This window comes from Arctopsyche grandis, chromosome 4, assembly GCF_051622035.1.
Source record: "Arctopsyche grandis isolate Sample6627 chromosome 4, ASM5162203v2, whole genome shotgun sequence".
NCBI classification, from domain to species: Eukaryota; Metazoa; Arthropoda; class Insecta; order Trichoptera; family Hydropsychidae; genus Arctopsyche; species Arctopsyche grandis.
Window position 1 is genome coordinate 34,358,858 of NC_135358.1, and position 22,269 is coordinate 34,381,126.

The 22,269-nt window shown below is 32.6% G+C and overlaps 1 protein-coding gene across 1 annotated transcript in view; it reads right to left on the reverse strand.

Moving 5' to 3' along the window:
- Positions 1–22,269, reverse strand: part of CadN (neural cadherin) — a 527,291-nt gene that overhangs the window by 94,454 nt on the left and 410,568 nt on the right. Inside the window, exon 13 of the mRNA XM_077429937.1 lies at positions 21,432–21,575. Coding sequence (XP_077286063.1) covers positions 21,432–21,575 — 144 coding nt within the window. The remainder of the gene's footprint in view (positions 1–21,431; positions 21,576–22,269) is intronic.

Below are 22,269 nucleotides of genomic sequence, written 5' to 3' on the forward strand. Positions count from 1 at the left end.
CCGACCGGGTCGCAATGGAGCCCCCCTTTTTTTAAATTTACTTATATGTAGGTCGTGTACAAGTTGCCAGGCGTGAGGAACTACGTCCATATGAATATAGGAAAAGGGTGAACGTAAGTGGCGTATATTGATGGCCCGCCATATAGAACGTGCGCCCACGCAAACGTACGCTTTTCCATCGACCGGCATCTCTCGGGAGAGACGCGTCGGAAAATTCATTCGTCGGAAAATTTGATAACTTTGCATATTGATATTGAATCTTGAGTAAATATTTCCAAATAGGGCAAAATCGAGCGTGTAAAATATCAAACGTATATACACAGTACATAGGATTTGAATATACATATAAAATATGGGTATGAGTTTCATATTAATAAAGGAAACCGTTTATAACACGCTATTATACTGACATGAAAAGATAATTCAAAAAGAACATTCCGATATTATTAACAAAGGAATCATAAGACTTCACGAAAGAAACATACTTATAAACGTGGGAAAAGGCATGGTGACTACGACAGCATACACTTTAAAATAATATATATGTACATATGTATAAAATATTTTAATAATTAAATAATAAAAAGGTTTTAGAGCTTTTTCCTATTATGTATGTCTTAAACGCTTATAGAAAATGATGTGTATAACGGATAATGATCACAGGATCCATAGTTTGATAAAAAAAAACAGTACTAAACTGAGATTTTAATTTCGAATTTCATAGGGATGTTCAAAATATAATCTTACTTCGAAGGAATAGTAGCCCCTAATATGTATGTATGTATCCCAATCCGAGAAATCCCACATCACTAATGCATTATGCTTCGGTTGCTTATATTATAACGTTTCCTTTATTTTTATACCTGAACGCTAGAAATAAAGTTGAAATTGATATTTTATAGTTTAATATATTATCGCGCGGTTTTGTCGCCGAGCGCCTTTTACTGGGGCGGTTTTACCGGCGTGCGGTTTTGTCTCTCGTGTTTTGATCGCTTTTGACTAGACACAATTATAAACATAATATACATACATATATGAACAATCAAAAGCGTTTAAAAATCAATCAAAGTAATCATACATAATGTGGTGGAAATAACTGGACGATTTGTATCTTAAAAATGATCACTTTAATTGAAAAATGAATATTCCCTGGGAAACTACATACACATAGTTAACTGTACATATGTAGGTTGGCATTATGCCACAAGGATAATGATTTTTTTCAAGATAATAAATATCTCTCGGATGTCAAAAAAGTCTCAAAACATTCTCCTTGCTTTCCTTAGCATAATCTTTCAGAAATGTGAACGGCAATTTTGCATTTCATCCAAATTGAATGAGTGCACAAAATTATGTGCAAGCCATATGAAGAATGTTTTCTCAACATGCCATTACTATTTAAAGTTTTAATTTTGACAACAATTAATTTTGTAGTTTTTAATAGCCTAATCGTTTATACTCTGTCATATACGAGTTTTACTCGCGATGTTTATACTTTCAAATTAGGACGACCAAAAACGGTAAACAATTATGCAACAAATTTAATAACGACCACAGGCTCCCATTATAGGAATTTGAAGTTGCCTTCAACTACGTTTAGATTCGAAGCTATGCCTCATTACAACTAATCACCTTTTGAAACTTTCTAAAAATAAACTAAGCGTCGATTTGATTTTAAAGAAGATATTTGGTATCTGATCGAGTTAATAATATATAATAAAGACAGCATTTTCATTATCAAAAAGGTCTACCATCGAAGTCAACGAACGGCGTGGTTCAAGCCTGTCTGTAAAATATTCAGAACCACGTAAACCATTTTTAAATTATCTTTTGAGTAACAGCAGAACCAACACAAACTTTTATAAGCAACTTAGTTTTAAAACAGCTTTAGGATTTCTCAATGTAGTTTTCTTGTTTTTAATCGACTTCTTTGCTCAATAAATCTTCAAGCAATTTATAAAACGTCTAGCAAGTCTTTAGCCCCGGTACTCATTTTTAATATGAACTAAGCTGCAAACATATTAATGAAACATTATTCATTACCTCTAAGTAAGAAATCTTATATATAAAACCGAAACGACGTCTGTAATTCGATTCTGATTGGCTGTCGTCAAAGTTGTTTTTGATTAGTCGGTCGTAAAATTTTTTTTTTTTCATTTTTCTCAATATATCTATTAAAAGTTACTTTTATTATATCCGTGCTAACACGGAAGAGATCGTCAAAATTGGAACCGAGCGAAGCCAGGTAGCACCACTAGTAATATATAAACATTATATAGAATTACATCAGAACTAGAATTTTATACCTCATCGATTATCAATATAAAAGAGATACACATAGATGAAAGCCTTTTATTGAGATATAAGATTTGAGTAATTGAGAGAGTGACAATCAATATACAGGTCATGTATACACATAGACGAATGGTTGAAAGGTGGACAAAAGATGTACTCGAATTTTAGGCAAAAAGGAAAAAAAAAACAAAAAGTGAAATAAGGAAAATGTGTGAGATCAGAGATGAATGAAAAAATGTTGGAAATACCATGCATCTAGCGATGATTGGAGAGCGCCGGAAAATTTCGTCCTTAGAACCAATAAGTTCCTTTGGCCTATATTTTCTATTAAATTTTTTGCCCTTTGACACATCAAAAGGTAGATTTCGAAATTTATTTGAGATTTAGTATGAAAATTTAAGCAACTAGCTTAAGTAAATTGTGCGGAAAAAATTGACATAATTTTGAAACGAAATCAGCGTGCTTGGATATAATATGAAAATTGCATTAATAACTCAATTAATAGTACAGGAAATTTTGATGATAATATACACAAATAACTGACTGAACGTGTGAATCATTTTGAAATTTAACTCGTCGTGGTAAACCTCACCCAATACGAATACAAAAGAGCTTTCCTTATAAAGGACGACTCATGTTCGTATCCTTGATGATAAAGGCGACTTTTGAATGGCCACAAGCGAAGGTGCGGGTCCTCTCAGCGGATATTAGTCAGCCAAAGGTCAGTTTGTCGGTGGAGGCATCAATTTTATTGATGTGTCGGAGACGACCCTCTGACCCGGAAAATCTCCGTATTAGGGCAAGCGCGCGCCCCCCAAAGGGTTACCCATCCATTTTATTTCACCCTTTCGCGAGAGATCCATCAAGCCGGCCGAAAGTGCCTCGCTCAAGATTTTATTACACGCCTCCGAGCTCATAAAATTGTCCGATGTATAACGTGCAATATAAATTTTTCAGCTGGCGCAACCCAATTTGCCTACAATCTGCATAAGCTCGAACACGCCTCGCATATTTCACGAACAAATACGCCATTGATGCGACGTGATTTTCTTTTTTTCGTTGTCCTATTTAGGAAACGCGACACGTCAAGTTTTGAATATTGATTAGGTGGGATTGTATACGAACATAGTTTGGAAAACTATTGCGTACACGTTTTGTGGAGATACGGCAGATGCGGACGTTTCGAAAACAACTTGTTTGACATATGATATTACGCGAGCGTGTAGTAAAATACTGATCCATCTCACGTATTAATTCCGAGTCTCGTTGACAGATAATCAAAGAGTACATTTTCATATTATACATATACATATATAAATATGTATGTACGAATTATGAAAGTTCGGAAAATTATTAAAAAAAAATCGGTTGAATTTTTACATATACATATACATATATTTGCAAAGCAAGTTTAATTTATTTTCTAAAGAGATTTTCAAGGCAAAAAAATTGTACACAAATTATAATTTCAATAATTGTAAATTTGAAAATGCTAGCGCACATCTTTATTAAATTATTTTTTTTATAAATCTTATTTTCCTTGTCTAATTGTTAATATAATTATTCAATTCTGTTTTTTTGTTTTATTTTTTGTATGTTTCAATAAAAAGTTATAGACATACATATGTACATAGCTCTATTTGCTATTAAATTAAAATAGTTATATTTCTAAATTAAAAAAAAAACATAGTTGAGGGCGTCCATTAAAGGAGTGTATCGATATGATATTTGTATTAAAATTCTTTGACTGAAATTTGATGATTATACCACTGCAGAATTGAATAACACAGTTACACGGCATTGCCTAAGCTTTTTATGTGGAAGCCCTTCGAACCCTTGTGCCAGGTAATTTGAAGTATCTTTGATACGACAGTATACAAAATTTGGTGTAAGATGTAGAGTGAACAAACATACATAAAAACAAATATGTACATATATATTTCTATTTTTGATACAGGTATACACCCATTTTTATTAACACGACATCTATTGTCAACATTGTAAATAATAATTATTGTATTATTCAAGGCCAATTACAAGCATTAATCACCAAACACTACAATGAAATATGTACATATGTATATGGTCAAATTTTTAAATATCAACGAACTTGCGAGAAATAGAACAGGATTGCCAATTTGTTGGACCCGTTTCCAATTAAATCACATAAATTGACAAACTCTCAAAGGAAATGATCGAACTTGGAGTCACATATCCAAGGTACATCAACAAAGCCGGGGATAGAATCCGTGAGCACAAAATTAAAAGCATCAAACGCTAGCTATTGATCTATGTTGGTGGTTATATGTATGTACATACATAGATGAAGATGTAAAAATTCGATATTATTAAAAAAAATGAACGTTATATATAATAATAAGTAAACAAAAAATAGATAAAAACAAACAGGAAGTAAAAACGGGCTCAATTTTTAAAATTTTAATAAAAACGTAATTGAAAAGAAGAATTTAGTCATTGTTTACATTTGACAAAATGAAAAAGACAATGTTTCCACTGTCTTTTGAATAATTTTCACTTAAAACAATGACGCCCGTTTCTAACAACCGTTCCTTCCAGTCACGTAACATCGAAAAAAGGCAAAACAACAAAACAAAACTTCCGACCGATTTATACTAAAACATTAGCCGGCTTATTTCACACGTGGGAAGTTCGAGCAAACGTCGCTAATTGAAATACATACGTTCAATTTAATAGCACGACACGCGCAAACCTTGAAAGTGGCTTTAATCATACTCCGATCTTGTTTGTCGAGTTGAACAGGGAGGGAGGGGGGGGGGGATTGGGGTATGAGACACATACCCAGAGAGAGAGAAACCCCCGAATAATATTTCCAGTGGGTGGGTTGTCGCGGCGTTTAACCCTAATTACGTAATTAGCGCATTATGCTAATTGATATACCTGAACAGGTGCGATCGCGACCCTAACCGAGCTCGTTACCCTCACAACCCACACCCAATCCCAGATGAATACAGGAATACTCTCAAAAAGTACGAATTTCGCCCGCCAGCCTAATTTGTTACCCGACAAACTTTTCCTAATTCGCATTTATTTGGAACGCACACACTCCGCTCGGCGATGTCGTCTGACCTTTCAAAAATCACATTTTCCGAAATTGTTTAACGAGGTGTTGGTAATTATCCCCCGTTGTTCCCCATAAACTTGCCGGGTTCGAATTGAATTAATGCGATATAATTGAACTGTAGCAGGGACGCTTATCGATTATATATGGAGATTGATTGGACGTGATTAAATTAGAATCGCAATACGCACGTATCGAATTTTCCGTCTGGAAAGTTATTTGACTATATTAAAACTTTCGAAAGTGATAAATAGGTTAGATTGGTTATGAGAAATCTTTCGTGTGCCTGAATAAATTGGTACAATTTCTTATTGAAATATAAACTATTTATCTACATAATAAAATTTGGCTATTTATTTATTTTGATATTAATTTTTCCAGTCTGCCAGATGTTATCTTAATATTTTCAACTCTAACGCAATTTGAAAATAAGAAAAATATGCTACAGACTAAAACTTTAGCAGTTCATAGTTTTCAAAAAATAAAGTAAATTTAATTTGTTTACCCTAATTATGTTATATGTTTAAAATTAGTTCCAAAGATTTCTTAACATCGCCAAGTATAGTATTATATATATTGCAAAACACTCAAAAAGTCCATTTTTAAATTCGATAATTATTTTTCAGTTCAAATAAATTTCCAGAATAATCTAAAAGTCAAATTTTTCAATTTTTGGTCTAGAGCATATGTAAATAAATCATAATCGCATGTTGCTTTCACAAAATAAATTTTTCATGATTTTAAATCTAAGCCCTTCATTATATTGAATTATAGGATTAATTTTTAATTCACTAACTGGAATTATTTTATATAATTCATCCGCTGATACTGTTTTATATGATATCAATTATGTATATTTGAGCTCATTTTCACTATGTTATTTCGGAAAAAGATGACAAGTAAAATTAGTTGAGAGTTTTCAAGTTCAAAATTTGACTTTAATAAATTTTTAGTCAAAAATAATTATAAAACGTATGCAGAATTATAGATGGTAAGTGTTTAAGCTTTTTTTACTATTATGCTGTATATGTACATATACTATCATAAAAACGAGATAATACAATAAATACTAACTCGAAAAATAATGTGTAAAAAATAGAGAATGATCACTGGATCTGAAGACTATTAGAATGTATTGTGAACATAATTGATAAACAATAAAAAGCATTTAAAAAATAATCCTGTCAATGATCATTTGAAGAAATTAACACTTTACATTGCTAAGAGCCCAAACTTATGTAAATGTTTTTTTTTTAATATTTATAATAACTGCCTATCTTTAAAAAATACAACATAGTAAGGAAAAATATATGTATGTAAACATTACAACATCAAATTACGTAATTGCTGTTACATTACAAAAAATGTATTTTACAGTCTACGTAAAAAAATTGAACAATATAGCGGATCTATAATCACATAAATTGAATACACATAAAATACAGCAAACATTTGGCCCAGTCGAGTTATTAGCACAAACGCAATTACAAGAATTTTACGCACTAGACGACCTCAAGCCCGATAAGCCTATATTGAATTTACAATGGCAACACAGCTACCATAATCCCAATAGCTGTACCGTGAAAAATATTCCATCTCTCCTTTTCGACGACAAAATATAAAAATTTGGAGGGCTAATTGAATTCGACATCTAGGGGTGAAAGCAACGACAGCGGGCACAGGTGTATTTTAGACACAATCGAATAAATAATCTACAAAAAATAATAAAAAAAACAAGGTACAAAATAAACTAAGCAACGTTGAGTGTATTCGTGCACCCAATTTAAACAATGGATTTAAATTATACGATTCCTTTGAGCGATTCTGATGAACGAAAATTTTTCAAGTATCGGACCAAAATTGAAGCAAGAATAATGAACGATTATTACCATCCGCTTATATTCATTCGTTTCATTATCTCTCAATATGTTCAATTAAGACGGTGCTGGGAATCAATCGCTGCTGATTAATTTAATACGGATTCATTAATTCCGGTAACCTGAAAGTAAATTAAATCCCTACGTTCAATAGACGAATAATTAAGCGAAGTATACAAATAATTAATATGATACCCAAACGTGTGTAAATTAAATCAATGCTTTTCTAACGAAAGTGGTAATTTTTTCGTTATGATAAACAGACACGTGTTTGATGTTATTTAAATGTATGTATGTATATTATTTGGAAGAACGTATTTTATTTGGAACACGTGCTGAACGTATAATTAATTCTATATACAAATCGAATAAAGAGAGCTATGTACATATGTATATAATAAGCTGTAATATTATACATACATAATTGAATCGATAATGTGTTTCATGAAATTTTATTACTTCGTAAAAATTAACCTCTATTAAATTCCAATATGAGTTTCGTCAAAGTTGAGATATTTTTAATTATTTATATATATTTTATATTTATATAGGAAAATAAATCAACAAATCACTATACCTTAATATATAATAGATTTATTCCAATTCATCAAAATTCCAAAGCTTAAACAGTGAGTCTAAAATTAATATAAAATCTATTTGAACGTTTATTTTAATTTTAAATACGTTTTTGAGCTTTTCTCTTATTATATAACACCTTAAACACATTGAAATTGTAAATAGGTTTTTGAGCTCTTTTTCCTATTACGCTGTACATTAACATTAGAATAATATAATACTATGATTACTAACAAAATGAAATAAAAATTGTAAAATAGAAAATGATCAGTAGCTATTAAAATAGCTATAAGATGTATTGTGAACATAATTTAGTAATAATAAAAAGCATTTACAAATCAAAATCAAACACATTGAAATAAAAAAGTATTAAAAACAACAACAAAAATACTATAAAATGACCAGCGGATTTGAACTAGAGATTTAAAAAATACCGACAAACAGAATCGGTTCTATGTCAGTATATGTATATGTATATGAAAAATCGAAAGCGGGCTAAGAAGAGACTAGTAAAAAGCTTTAATTAGAATTTGCAATAGTTTTCGAGATAAAATTGACAATACAATTATTATTTTGAATAAAAATACCAATAATTTTATTTAACTACCGCCATCTACATATGTTTAAAACTAAAAACTGGATAAACGTCAGGCACTTTTCAGAAATTCAAATTTCAAACGCGTCTAAAACGATATTTTTTCTCCATCGTAATGCCGGAGGATTCATTTACTTATATTGATGACCAAAATGAGCAATATGGCAAAGTATGAAAACGATCGGATAAGAGGCAAATTTTTTCCTGAATTGTAATCGTAAGTGAAACGTGAAGGAGGTATGTAAAAAAATCGAAAGCGAGCTAAGAAGAGGCTAGTAAAAAGCTTTAATTAGGCTTTGCAATCGTTTTCGAGATAGAATCGACAAAAATATTACGTACGAGAGTATTGATAAGAATTCAACGTAACAGCAAACGATGGCAATGCTCTTGAGAATGAATACGAAATACAAAGCAATTATTAAAATAATTAAATTAAACACAGAGCGAATGTCTTGCCTTGGGTAATGCTTTCAACACTGGCTGCAAACAAAGGGAAAACGTTCAAACACTTCCCCTGCGAAAAAATATCGGGTTTGTTCAGTATACGGGTATATGTACACACAGATAGAGGAAGAGAAACCGGGCAAATTCCCTCGAACAACTCTGGCACAAATTTAATTTTTATCAGTCGCTTAAAATGGCGGAGACCGACCGCACTGAATCATCGAGATGAGGGAGGACCACACCGCTTCGAGAAAAACCGGTGAAAACTCGGAAAATATAATTTCACATTCGCGCGCGGTGAGGCGGAGGTTGGGGGGAGGGGGGAGGCAAACTTTTCCGCGAGTCCATCTCCGAGCTTTTGTGTCGCGATGAAAAGCTCGATAACGACGTTTGACGAAAGTTGACGACCTTTTCGCACACCGAACAGCTTCTGCTTTCGCACAGCCGAGATGAGAGAGCATCACCGGATGGGAAGCGTGGCCCGTTATTGGGGTGCGCCACAACTCTCCGGGGCTTGATTAAAAATTTTCGCCAACTTTGCCATGTATACAATAATAATGCGAAAGCTCCGGGTGAAAAATTCACTCGTAACGTGCAACGCGTCCCGACTATTGCGCGCTCGACTCGAATTTTCGCGAGTGATGAGACGCTGATATGAATAAAAGACAACGGGGGAAAAAAAAAAACAACACGTGAAACTTGTCTTCGAGTCGGACTATTTGTTTGCATGCATATTATGTAAAATGGATCTCGCCGATGATGCTGGGTGCAATTTTTGTTGCATTTGAGTCAAACTACATACATACATATTTTATTTTTTACATAAATATGTACCAGGAAGGCCTTACAGGCAAACCCCATTACGCCTTCGTGGCAAATTACAATTACAATGCAGCATTTTTATTACAAGTCGTTGAATTACGAGAAATTGAAAAACTCACAAATTAACGAGACATCTATGAATTTTTTATTGTTCATTAATCACACTTCAAATTGTACTGACATAGTAGATAGATTTATAACCAATTTTTAAACAGGAACCGTTTCAACAATGAATTCAGAGAAAATTGGCAAACTCTGATAGGAAACGATCGACCTGTAGTCACAATATCCAAGTCTGACCAGCAGCACTACAGATGTACTTCTTTTCAAATGGAGGTCAGCTCATGGGATCGAACCCGGCGCCTCTCGGTGTTTAACGACCGAGCTATGCTGCTGGCTGTTCCTCACGTATTTTTGAATTTATTCGTTCGCCTTTGTCTTCGTCTATTTCATTCATGTTTATTTTTAGATTTCATCTCGTTATTTCAAACACACTAACATGCTTCAAGGATTCCTTTTTATTATCATTACTAGCAGACATACAAGTCTTGAAGCTTTCCATTCATACGACATTACAAAGTAAAAATGTCTATGACAGCATAATTTCAAGCTTCGCCAAATTTTCTTTTTACTGTAGTAAATTTGATCAAATTTTGTAATGCTGTGAAAAATATGAGTGTCTATCCGAAATATATAGAAAAACACAGTTTTTATACATTAATGTAATTACAGGATCCACTGAGGAAGGAAATTCAAGGAATAAATGTATGTATGTATGTACATATGTATATGTATTCAGTACGTTAAAGATCTTTCTATTGGATACTGAATATGAAACTATTGTATATGAAATGTATATATATATATATATATATATATATATATATATATATATATATATATATATATATATATATATATATATATATATATATATATACATTTCATATACAATAGTTTCATATTCAGTATCCAATAGAAAGATCTTTAACGTACTGAATACATATACATATGTACATACATACATACATTTATTCCTTGAATTTCCTATATATATATATATATATATATATATATATATAATATATATATATATATATATATATATATATATATATATATATATATATATATATATATATATATATATATATATATATATATAATTTTACAAACGTACATATTTTCAATGCCAATAAAACAGAGTTGACTCATATAAAAAAAGTATTAGCTTCAATGCTTTTGAAAAAAGTGGTCATGGGTTCGATTTCCACCGTTTGCTGCCGGCCAGACCTTGTATATGTGACTTTCCTATCAGGATTTGCCAATTTATCTGATTTTCATTGAAACGGTTCCTAAAAATTGGCATCCCTGACTTATCTCGAAAAAAATTCGAGTTATTCAGCATCTGGATTTTTCTCGATGCCATGTATGTCTGTACAATGTTTGACCATAGATGGTCGTGTTTAATGTGAAATATATCATAATTATGAATTTATAATTGATATTTCTTGATCTGTATAGTAAACTCGTCGCATTGGAGCGATCTGTAAAGACGAGTGCTCATGATTGATTAAAATTAAAAAAAAAAAACAAAAATTTGAATAATTGGAAAGTGGTTTAGGTGTACTTGAAAATAGAGCATGATGTTTATATTTATTGAGAAATCAAAAAATTCCGGAGAGTAAGGACCACCCTAATATACAAGACCCTCGTTTTGTAGGATAAGTGTAAGTTTTAGTGTTATGATATATCCAAGTGTTATAGCCCCCATTTTTTTCCTTTGGGAATGCACATACATACTTATACTACATACATATAAACATTTCCAAGTCGCATACATATATTCTATGAAGCGAGAGTCGTTCTAACATACATGCATACACATTACATAAAGCACGCAATCACAATGATGTGCATTTGTAAAATTACAGTGTTTCGGCCGGTTTATGTGTGTATACAGCAATGTAAATACACGTTGCAATGCAATTCTATGTCCATCAGCTGTAATTGTAATGGAAACTCTCGGTTACAGATTAACTACGGGTATGTGAATCCAGTCTCCCAGTCTCACCACTATTCCCTTTTGTGTAATGAAATACATACGAAATACGGATATGTCCGAATGTCCGTTTTTAGTTACATATATTGCGATACATTCCGACACACAGACAGCACGATAAAAAAATTCCAATTAGTCGTAATAAGTACGTACGAATATATATAAATAAATAAATCACGTATCGTTATAAGAGGATGTTTCATTACGGAGACAACCTTATTACTTGTCAAAGATGTGTACATTTCATTAGTTCAATTCGATCAAAGCACACTTGGAGGATACGTTTTAGATACAAAACAATTCTAAGAATTCAGCAGGAAGAGGAAGACGGGGAATAATGTATGTACATATGTACATATATATATATATATATATATATATATATATATATATATATATATATATATATATTTATATAGACATGTATTATATGTACAGACATGTTGAAGTTGAAGTTAAAGTTGAAGCCCCTACTTCACTAAAAAATATGTAAATAAACTTTTCGGTATTTGAATAAGTAAGTACATATACAAAATTCAGAGCGAAATAAATTGTACATAAGTATTAAAATAAGCATAAATAAATTAAATTTTAATGTTGATTTTCATAGATAAACGACATTTCAAGGTTTTAAGATTATTTAAACTTCTTCTTCATCGTTTGAAAAAAGTACACTATGCGGCTTTTAAATTATATACATAAATAAGAGATATAAAAAATGATCACTTACACGAAAACCATGTGAAACGTATAAGAGGGTAGTAAAAATAGTAAATAAAAAAGAGGGCATATGATAAATGTGATAAATCCGCTAAAAAATCTTACTCAAACCCTTTTCTAATCTGATTAATCACATTGACTGGTTAATAATTATAACCCGTTTAACATATTATACGATTTCAAGAGTTTATTTTCAAATTCGGTCAAAGCGACATAAGAACTAGCCTCACTGGACTAAAAAATAAATGTTTTAAGTTAAAATAATGCAAAATCTGCAAGGTTAATTATTGCAATAAGCTATAAAAACATTTTATCATGTATAAAACGTCGAATAATATAAAATTGCGGCTGAAAGACCAAGGCGGATATCATTCTCACGCTGACCGTTGAGCGCGGCACGTACTGACCCCCCTCCCATATTTCTCTCTCGCATCTGTGAGTCACCTACACAAGCGGCTTTTCGCAAAAATAACTATTTCTGTTGATATTGATCAATGTTTTTATATCGTAATGACATTATTCGAATCATAGAGGTACATATATGAAGACACTGTATTATATGAAGGTATATGAAGACACTGTATTCAGTGTATTTGGAGAAATAAAATAAAATATGAGTGCTGATCACTCGCTGTCCATCACAGTGGGGCAAGTACATACATACATATATTATATGTAGCCTCAATCATTCCCAATATGGAAATGATTCGATAATGTCCAGTCAAACATTTATACTTGTACACTACTCGTCGCGCTGTAGGATCCGTATAAATAGTAAAATAGTAAACCGAAAAGTTAGCAAATAAAGCTCAAGGAAGTGTCTAATTAATTCTAATGAATTTAAAGTTACGGAGAGGCTTGCAACTTTGCATCCTGAACTGTCCCCTTCTGTGAAAAAATAAACAAACAAACTGGTTGAAGTTGAACCGGAATCCAATTAACAGCTTTTTAGTATGAGAAAAATCCAAAACATTCAGCAGCAGCAGATGTATTGTGCATCTCGTATGTGCCTCGGTGAACCCAGCTCGGGTTGCGGTCAGACAGGTGAGAGAGCATCAGGTGAGCTGGCCACGTATGCTGTTTGGCAACAAGCTTTCCAGCAAATAGTGCACATGTTCACGTTGATTGTGCGGTATTGTTGCATTGGTCATGTTTGCACGCAACGTGACTGGTAAATCGATTTTACATCTAACATACGTACGTTTCAGGCACTCACTTAAGACGAATGAATTCTGTCCATATATTATGTATGTACACATGCTGTAGGTATTATTACGTCAAAGTTTAAATGTTTTAAAGTGCTGCGGTGAACGCTTTTACTATGATATTTTATTATGCGGTCGAAAAACTGGCCGAACTACGTATAATGTGGGAAAACTTCTTCTAGCGGCGGAAGTGAAGAAGAAAATTGAAGTGCCAGTTTCCAGACTGTGCCTGGTGTAGTGTATTCTACGCTTTACAGACATGTGTTCCATGACAAGACAGCGAACGAGGAAAAAAATAGTTTTCCAACACGAAACTATTTGCACGTCGAGTATTACTATTATATATCGTCGGCATTCAACGAAATTTTCACGAAAGAAAACATCAACTGACATATTTATATGTATGCTGTGAAACGCAGTTTTTCAAGTCTAATTTTACAAGCTCTTTATTCGTTAGAATCTATTATTTATTTTTAGCCAGCTAAGCCCACATGCGTTACAATGCCACAAATAAGGCATGCAATTCCCGTTCCCGTTCCCGTTCCTGTTTACGTTTCCAATCCCGTTCCAGTATCTCGGTGTGTTTCGATAAGTGCATGTTTCAAATCAAATTAATACGTAATAATCAACTTAAATTACAGTAATGATAATTGGCGAACACATCTGAAATTATTAAAATGTTTGTTTATTTTACCCTAACAACGCAGGTGGCGACACGAAAATTCCCGTTTCCGTTACCGGTTTTTTTTACAGAAACCATCAGTTGAATGGTATACGAACGCATACGTGACAGACAAAAATTCAGACAAACATTGATTTTTATATACATATTTATGAAGATTTAAACCAGGAAGGTCTTGCAGGAAACCACAGTGCGCCTTCGTGGTAGGAAACATTGTACATTTGATACAAGTATTATTCCTATTATACAAAGTAATTACATATCAATTAGCATCCACAGAGACATCTATGGTCAAATTTGTAAATTTGCAGCATATTGTACAATTCAGCGAAATTTAAGAATGCTGAAAACTCGAAATTTGCGAGAAAATGGGTAAGGTTGACAATTTGTTGAAACTGTTTTAATGAAAATCAGATAAATTGACAAACTCTGATAGGAAACAATCGACCTGGAGTCCATGTTTGATCAGCAGCATTAAAGATTATACTCAGAATAAATTCTTTTCAATGGCAGTCAGCTCACGGGATCGAACCCGGCAACCTCTCAGTGCAAGCACCTAGTCATGCTGCTGGTAAAGTGAGTATGTACAGTGAGCATAGTGTGTATGGGCGGAATTGTTTAGGTACTAGCCGTGTAAATGTGAATGAGGCACTTGACCTTTGGCAGGCCTAACGGGTAGATGTGAAATAAAAACCATTTGGTCTAATGTGCGGATATCATCCAGAATACCTCGAATCCTGATCATGCATGTATGTACATATGTATGTATGCACATACATATGAATATCGTTATATGTCTATTTGAATAATAAATATAATAAAAGTTTGAACGTTTTTATGAACAATAAAAAAGATGAAAGCCTACACGAGTAAATTTAATATTGTGTTCTTATTATTATTGTCAATTTTTATACATCATTGTATCGTATGTAATTTTTTTTCGCATTGCGCAAAAAGGATTCACAACAATATAGTCGTCGAAATATGACTTTCGCAGAATCACGTACATACATACGTACGTATAGCATTATTGAGACAATATGTTCCAAAATTGAAAATGAAAATTGGGGAAAGATCGAAACGAATCGTGCACACACGACACATACATACATACATATGTACGTCGGAATGGTCATTTTCATAAATTGGCATTGTTTCTGTCGAACTGTTGGCAACAAAGTCGTTAAAAAATTCTTGGCAAACATCCTACCGTGTAGGGAGAAGCGATTCACAGAGAAAACTAACAGCCTCAATCTTTTCGAAACTATTCAATCGGAACTATTTATTGCTGGAAGGTATACAGTACCTAAATTTTATATGAAAAGCCCGGGTTTTTCCAATTTCAAGAAAATATATATACTGAAATGTAAACTGAAGGCAAAATATTCTCCGTGATAAGGCTGAAAAATTTTCACGTTTATTTATTCAGTGTCATCGCGAGAGTAAATATTGACAATTTCGATATGAAAGGCGCAAAGGGTAGACGCAGATAGGCCCATTACGACACAAAATATCGAAATACATATAAACCTGTGCTTAAAATGTACTGTATACATAAGTATATATATATACATATATTATATTATATGTATATGAAAAAATAAGAACACACAAAAGCCGTCGTACAGAAATTATATTATATACAAACTCCACAGATACAATCTGACATTTTACGAAAAATTGAGGTACAACATAAGCACTTCATTTTAAATTTAATTTACGAAAATAATACGCGAAATGTACGCTGTCAAACGAAAGTATGAATTTTTATATACATAAATATATTGTATTATATTATTATTATATACAATCTGCTTTAGGTCATCGACTTTAGAGAGTCTTTAATTAATATTATGTATTAGATGTATTATGAGCATTTATAAGAATTGTAAATCGGTTTTTGAGCTCTTTTTCCTATTACGCTGTACATATTTACATTATAATAATATAATACTATGATTACTAACAAAATTAATTTAAAATTGTAAAATAGAAAATGATCAGTAGATCAGTAGCTATTAAAATATATATAAGATGTATTGTGAACATAATTTAGTAATAATAAAAAGCATTTAAAAATAAAAAAAATATATATATTCACACTAGTACATATGTAGAATGATTACAGAGAATTGAGCTTTCATTATTACATACATAGTTAAACAAAATTATAATTACTAATTTTATAAACTTAAATCAATAATAGAAGTCTTTAAATAATGTTTCCGAAATCAATAAAATATATTGTATACATATATGTATATATTTAATATAAACATAGCTCATCTATAATAACATTGTCACAATGCAAAATTTTGTGATTTTTAGAAAACAGTTTTACATTTGTTGTAAAACCGATTTAGCATTCGCATCTTAATCGCCCCCCACTCGACCCACGATGGCCAATTACATTTCGTTTCAGTTTCCCATTGCATTTTGATCAAGATATACAACATTGTCCGTGCGTATAGCGGTCGGTAGAATTTGTCTTTTATTTTTTGTTAGTTTTGAGTTCGTGTTTCGTATTTTGAAATATTTACATAAATAAAATTTTAATACAATAAAGTAGGTTGTAATGGAAATTTATATTTTTTAGACGATAAAAGTAAGCGTAAAAGTCATGTTATGGACAGCAAAACTTACCGTAGTATTACTAAAGACCTTGCATTGAATTATATTGTAATAATATTGTAAAGATAAATAAAAATAATAATTTAATAAAAATACAGAGATTATTTTACGTCCTTACAAGGTTAAAACACATGCTCGGATTGACTATAGCAATTTTAAAATACCATTTTAGTACAATTTGACGGAATGAATGCTTTGAAATGCCATCACGTACAATAATAGCTTTATGGAAAGTTTGACTAATTAAAAGGCCTTACATATACTGACGAGTATATGTAAGTGTATACTTACATATATGTATACCCACATATACACATGCAAATGAATCCATAGTAATCATCTTCATCGCTGTCGGAAATTTCGCAATCGGTGTAATATAAATTTGAATCGAACCCTCTACACAGATTTACTAACAAATAAGAGGGAGAGAGCGCAGATTTTCGGTCAGAGCCAAGACCATAAATTTTAATTAGGAAATCGTCAAAACTTTTGTTCAGATAAAACCGTGATTAGGCGGACTCATCAGCGTAGGTGAAACGAAAGGGTTGCGGCCAAGCATCCAATTTGAGACGAAATTTAAATAATTAATCAAACGCAACGAAAGGGTTGCCGGTGACATTAGTAGGCCTTCTGCACACACGAAAGGGCCCGCGTTGACGTGAGGGGATTAGGGCGCGTTGGCCCAACGCGCCGATGGACCGATACCATCATCCACCCACCCCCAAATTTCCCACCGACCTGAGATAACCGCCCTCGTTTGTATTCTTTACGTGGCGTTATCAACAAATTTACCAAATATAAAACGACCCTAAACTTTACGAAACACTTAAAATAATAAAAAAAAACCCACATTCTCAACCTAGAGACAGTTTAAAATCGGCGACCGTCACGTATCATATTGTGTTTCCTGCCCCACGTGCTACGGTAATATTTAAGGGAGGAAAATTACACATGCACGCTTGTATGACGCATATGTACATACATACGTTACATTTTAATATATTCACGCTTGTATGACGCATATGTTAAACTCAGAATTGGGAATACAAAAATTATAAAAGAGACTTTATAGGTAACCTCAAAATGTAACAAAGACCAGGTAATTTTAGTTAAATTACATACAAAACAAGCTGACGTTGCTCTGAGGGATGATAGATGAAGTACTTACATACATGTCACGAGAGAGTGTACTATGTGGTGGTTCTACGTTGAAAATATACACACACACATACATACAAAATATAATTCCATAGAGTCATCACTAAAGTCTGGGGTAAAATTTCTATAAACTGGTTGTTGGTTTGGTGAACAATCCTAAAAAATTCTTGCTGCATTGACTTTAATTGTCTCTAGACAATTTACATACGAAAATAAGATCTCGCATATTGTTATCTTCCACTATTGTACGTGCCAAAGTGAAGGTCTCATCACCTGTGACTAAGGGTATCAAGTTGCTCAACCAGATTAAATTGAGATCACTGCATTTTAAACGAAAAACCGTACGACTTATAAATACCTTTTTAATTTTTGATAAATTAGATGTATATATAATTTGTAGAAACATTTTTGCATTATATTTTGTAACAAACGACAAATTTAAAAGCAATATCAATATTTTAATTTTACAATATCAACAAAATTGATAAAAGGATGTTAAAATATACATATGTATCCATTATATAAACTGACTAAACATTAAGTAGATCAAAAGTCTTAAGGTAAGTTCATAATAAATAGAATGGTGCTGGATCTTATAGGAAGGAAAAGAGTTCCTATTGTGGTTAAGACCCAAAACTTGTGTTTCAAAACCACTTTCAAAACCTGTGTTTCACAAGAATAAAACATCTCACACAAATTTCAAATACGAAATTCAATGAACACAAAGGCATAAGAAAATACACGTAACGATTTAATTTTATCCGCAGAATAATAATATAGTAAAATTTCGATCAGAAAATCGCTCAGTGAACTTTCAAATACACGCATGGTATTTTGTAATCAAATTTCATTGACTGCAAAAAAACCAATATGGCCAGAGCGTCATCAATATTTGATAATGTCCGATTGGAGTTCGGGGCACGATACCGGCGAATGGGATGAGGGAATGGACGGGTGAAAAAAAAATATAATAAAATCTGTAAAATATTATTACAGCTCTAGTGGATGGGGTGCTTAAGCGATATCGCACCGTGAAAGGATTTTCTCGAATTTTCATCCGAACTAGTATTTCGCGCTCTATGGAAAATCGATACGAACTGGATGGAGATTTTAGTGCGACATTTATGAAGTGACGTAATTGATACAGTCACACTTACACATTCGAAACATTCTACTGAATATACATGAACAACTTCTACACGATTAAAAATTTACGATTCATTTAATGTTCCCGAACATTAGGCACGACGACAATGCTCTGCATGGGAATTGTATCTGGCGGTGATGCAAGCCGTTGCACTTTGCCAAGCCGTTGCCATGGTTGCAACACAATGTAACTGAAGATGGTCTCATATTTTAAAGAGTCTGCTAATGTGGCGCTGCCTATTTTAATAAGGAGTTGAATCCCTCTTGGGTGCCAATTCGGCGCCGCGTCTCCGGGAAACTCCGGGAAAACTTTCAGGTTCATTAGCGTGTGACAACGGAGCTGACGCGCAGCATCCCTGAAATGCGATAGACCGGGAGCTGCATCCGGGAGAGATGGGAGGTAGTTTCTTTCCGGTTATGGGTAGAGATTATTTCGAGCTCGCCGGATTCCGTGCCTGAACAAACTTCGCAGGAGGATGAGGTACTGATAGTAGACAATCGCGGGCTCGGAGAAAATTGCATATTCATTACGTAAAAATTTATCGCCGTGAAATTTATTAGCTGAATTTTATAGAAGAATCCTATGATTTGCATAATTTTACATTCATGAGAGATTTGTCTTTTTTATTTTCTTACTTTTGGAACTGTGCACGAAGTCGCCGTGACGCTTGTGGTTTTCGCCCGATAACAAATCGTAAAATTACGACGGAATATTTCAGCTAAGTAGTCATTAGATAATCTTTATATTTATGTATGCATGTATATACGATCAGATTGTACAAGCATTTTTTTTATTTTCCCAATAGAACTTAAAATTATAAACCATAGGTGTCGTTTAAGGGCAGCCTTTAATACAACGATTCCGAACCGGGAATTTTAGACATAAAAATGATACTAATATTTTAAAATTAAATATGATTAATATTATTAGATGTAAAGCGTTTCACAATGAAGTAAGATGATGGGCAAATAATATATTTTTGTTAGGTTTTGAGAGTTATTCTCTGAAATAAAAATATTTTTAATTGAGAGAAAGGTCGAAAATGCGACCTATCGTCAAAGCAAGGAATGACTTTTAAAACAAGAAATATTGGATCAATAAATTTTTTAAAAGTTTTTTATCATCACCTATCACTGAAAACAATATCTAAATAAAAGTCTAGCAAAAACCATTGCAATGATTTTTTCGGTGGATGTGGAAAGTCAAGAACTACATACAGTTGATTTAATTGCAAAATGACTTTATCTTGACGCAATTGAAACGTATTGAATCCAGAGAAATGCTCATATTTAAAGGAATTTATTATAAAACGAAAATATTTCATAAAAATTGTTTCTGCAGTTTTTCAACGATATTTTGCATTTTAAAAACAAAGTCGATCGACATGAATATATTTAAATGAAATGTATCTCCCAACCTCAAAAAGGTTACGAACCCTTGCTAGAACGATGGTAAAAATATAAATAAAACATGAATTCGACTACAAAACCTTAACTACATAGTTTATATATATAATAAAAACCAAAAAATCAATTACTCTCGGCAATGTGAGGATCACTATGATAAACAGTGGTCAGTGGTATTATTTTTAATAGACTTGGCACACTGCCTTATCTGGATAGAACAACTGGCAGAAAACAACAGCGTCTTCGTATCTAAAGTACGACAGGATGCAAGAAATAATTGAATTTATACGAAAAACGGAATAAAATTGTAGATCCATTCGACAGTGACTGTTGAAAGTTAGTCGACGAAAATTTCATAAGTTAAACACAAACAAAATAATCGATACAACAATCTAAATTAATCTATAACAAATTTGAATGTAAAAAGTAATACTTTCCCGTTACTTCGATTAACAGTAGAAAAGAATGAGCAATTTGAGACGAGCACCCGGATGAACATTTAAATTAATGACAAAAGAACAATTTTTGAACTGGAAGCGCTAAGAACGAAAAAAGATAATAATTTGAGAACACAATAAAAGTTAATTAAATCGCCCAGATATAAAGAACCCTAGAAGACGAACGAACGATTTAATTTAAAAAATATTTACGAAGAAAAAAAAAGTAAAAAAAAAAAACACTATAGCGATAAGAAATTCAATCAAGACTTACATTCATCGTGATCTTTGGCGGTGACGGTGAGCACCGTGTGTTGGATGTCTTCATTTTCGTCCACTTCCGCTTCGTAGAGGGCCTTGTCGAAGTACGGAGGGTTGTCATTCTTATCGGCGATGCCGATTCTGATGAATTTTGTAACTGAAAAAATAAATAAAAAACCAAAATTAAACATATGTATGATTTAAATGCACACGTGTCTACCCGCAAAGTTAAGGTAAGGATACGGCTTGTAAAGGATTTGTGGTTTCTTCATACTAAAAAGGGTTAAACGGAAGTCAAACGACGAAGCGCTCTTTGCCTCTACCCGAAGAGATTATATCCAGATTTAAACGCCCAGGTAAATGAAATCTTGAAGGAAACGAGCCAACGAAAGCGCCAGGACTTATGAAGGAGACGCGTCAAAACAAAGGATCGCTCCACTAATTAGCCTTTGCAACTCAATTCTCACTAACTTGTAGAATCTTTAGAGTTTCACAATTCTTAAAAAGCACATTGTAAATAGGCACATAAATGAGACGAATGAAAACATTAAACATAAAATGATCTCGCTTTAAGTAATTTAAAAAAATACATGATAAGTATTTCAAATACACTCATTAAAATCGCAAAACACTTTCAGTTTCAATTAAAACATCATTTTGACTTCAATTCGAAATAAATAAAGACACGAATAACATTTTAATAATACTAGCCGGAGTTGTTTGAAAAAGAAAGGCATTTTTAAGCTTTGCTAGGGCAGATAAAAGTTTGTTACAAGCCATTTTAAATGCTCTAACTATTTCCAAAACCAGTCTACAGCCCAGTTAAAGTCACCGTGACATACACAGTATTC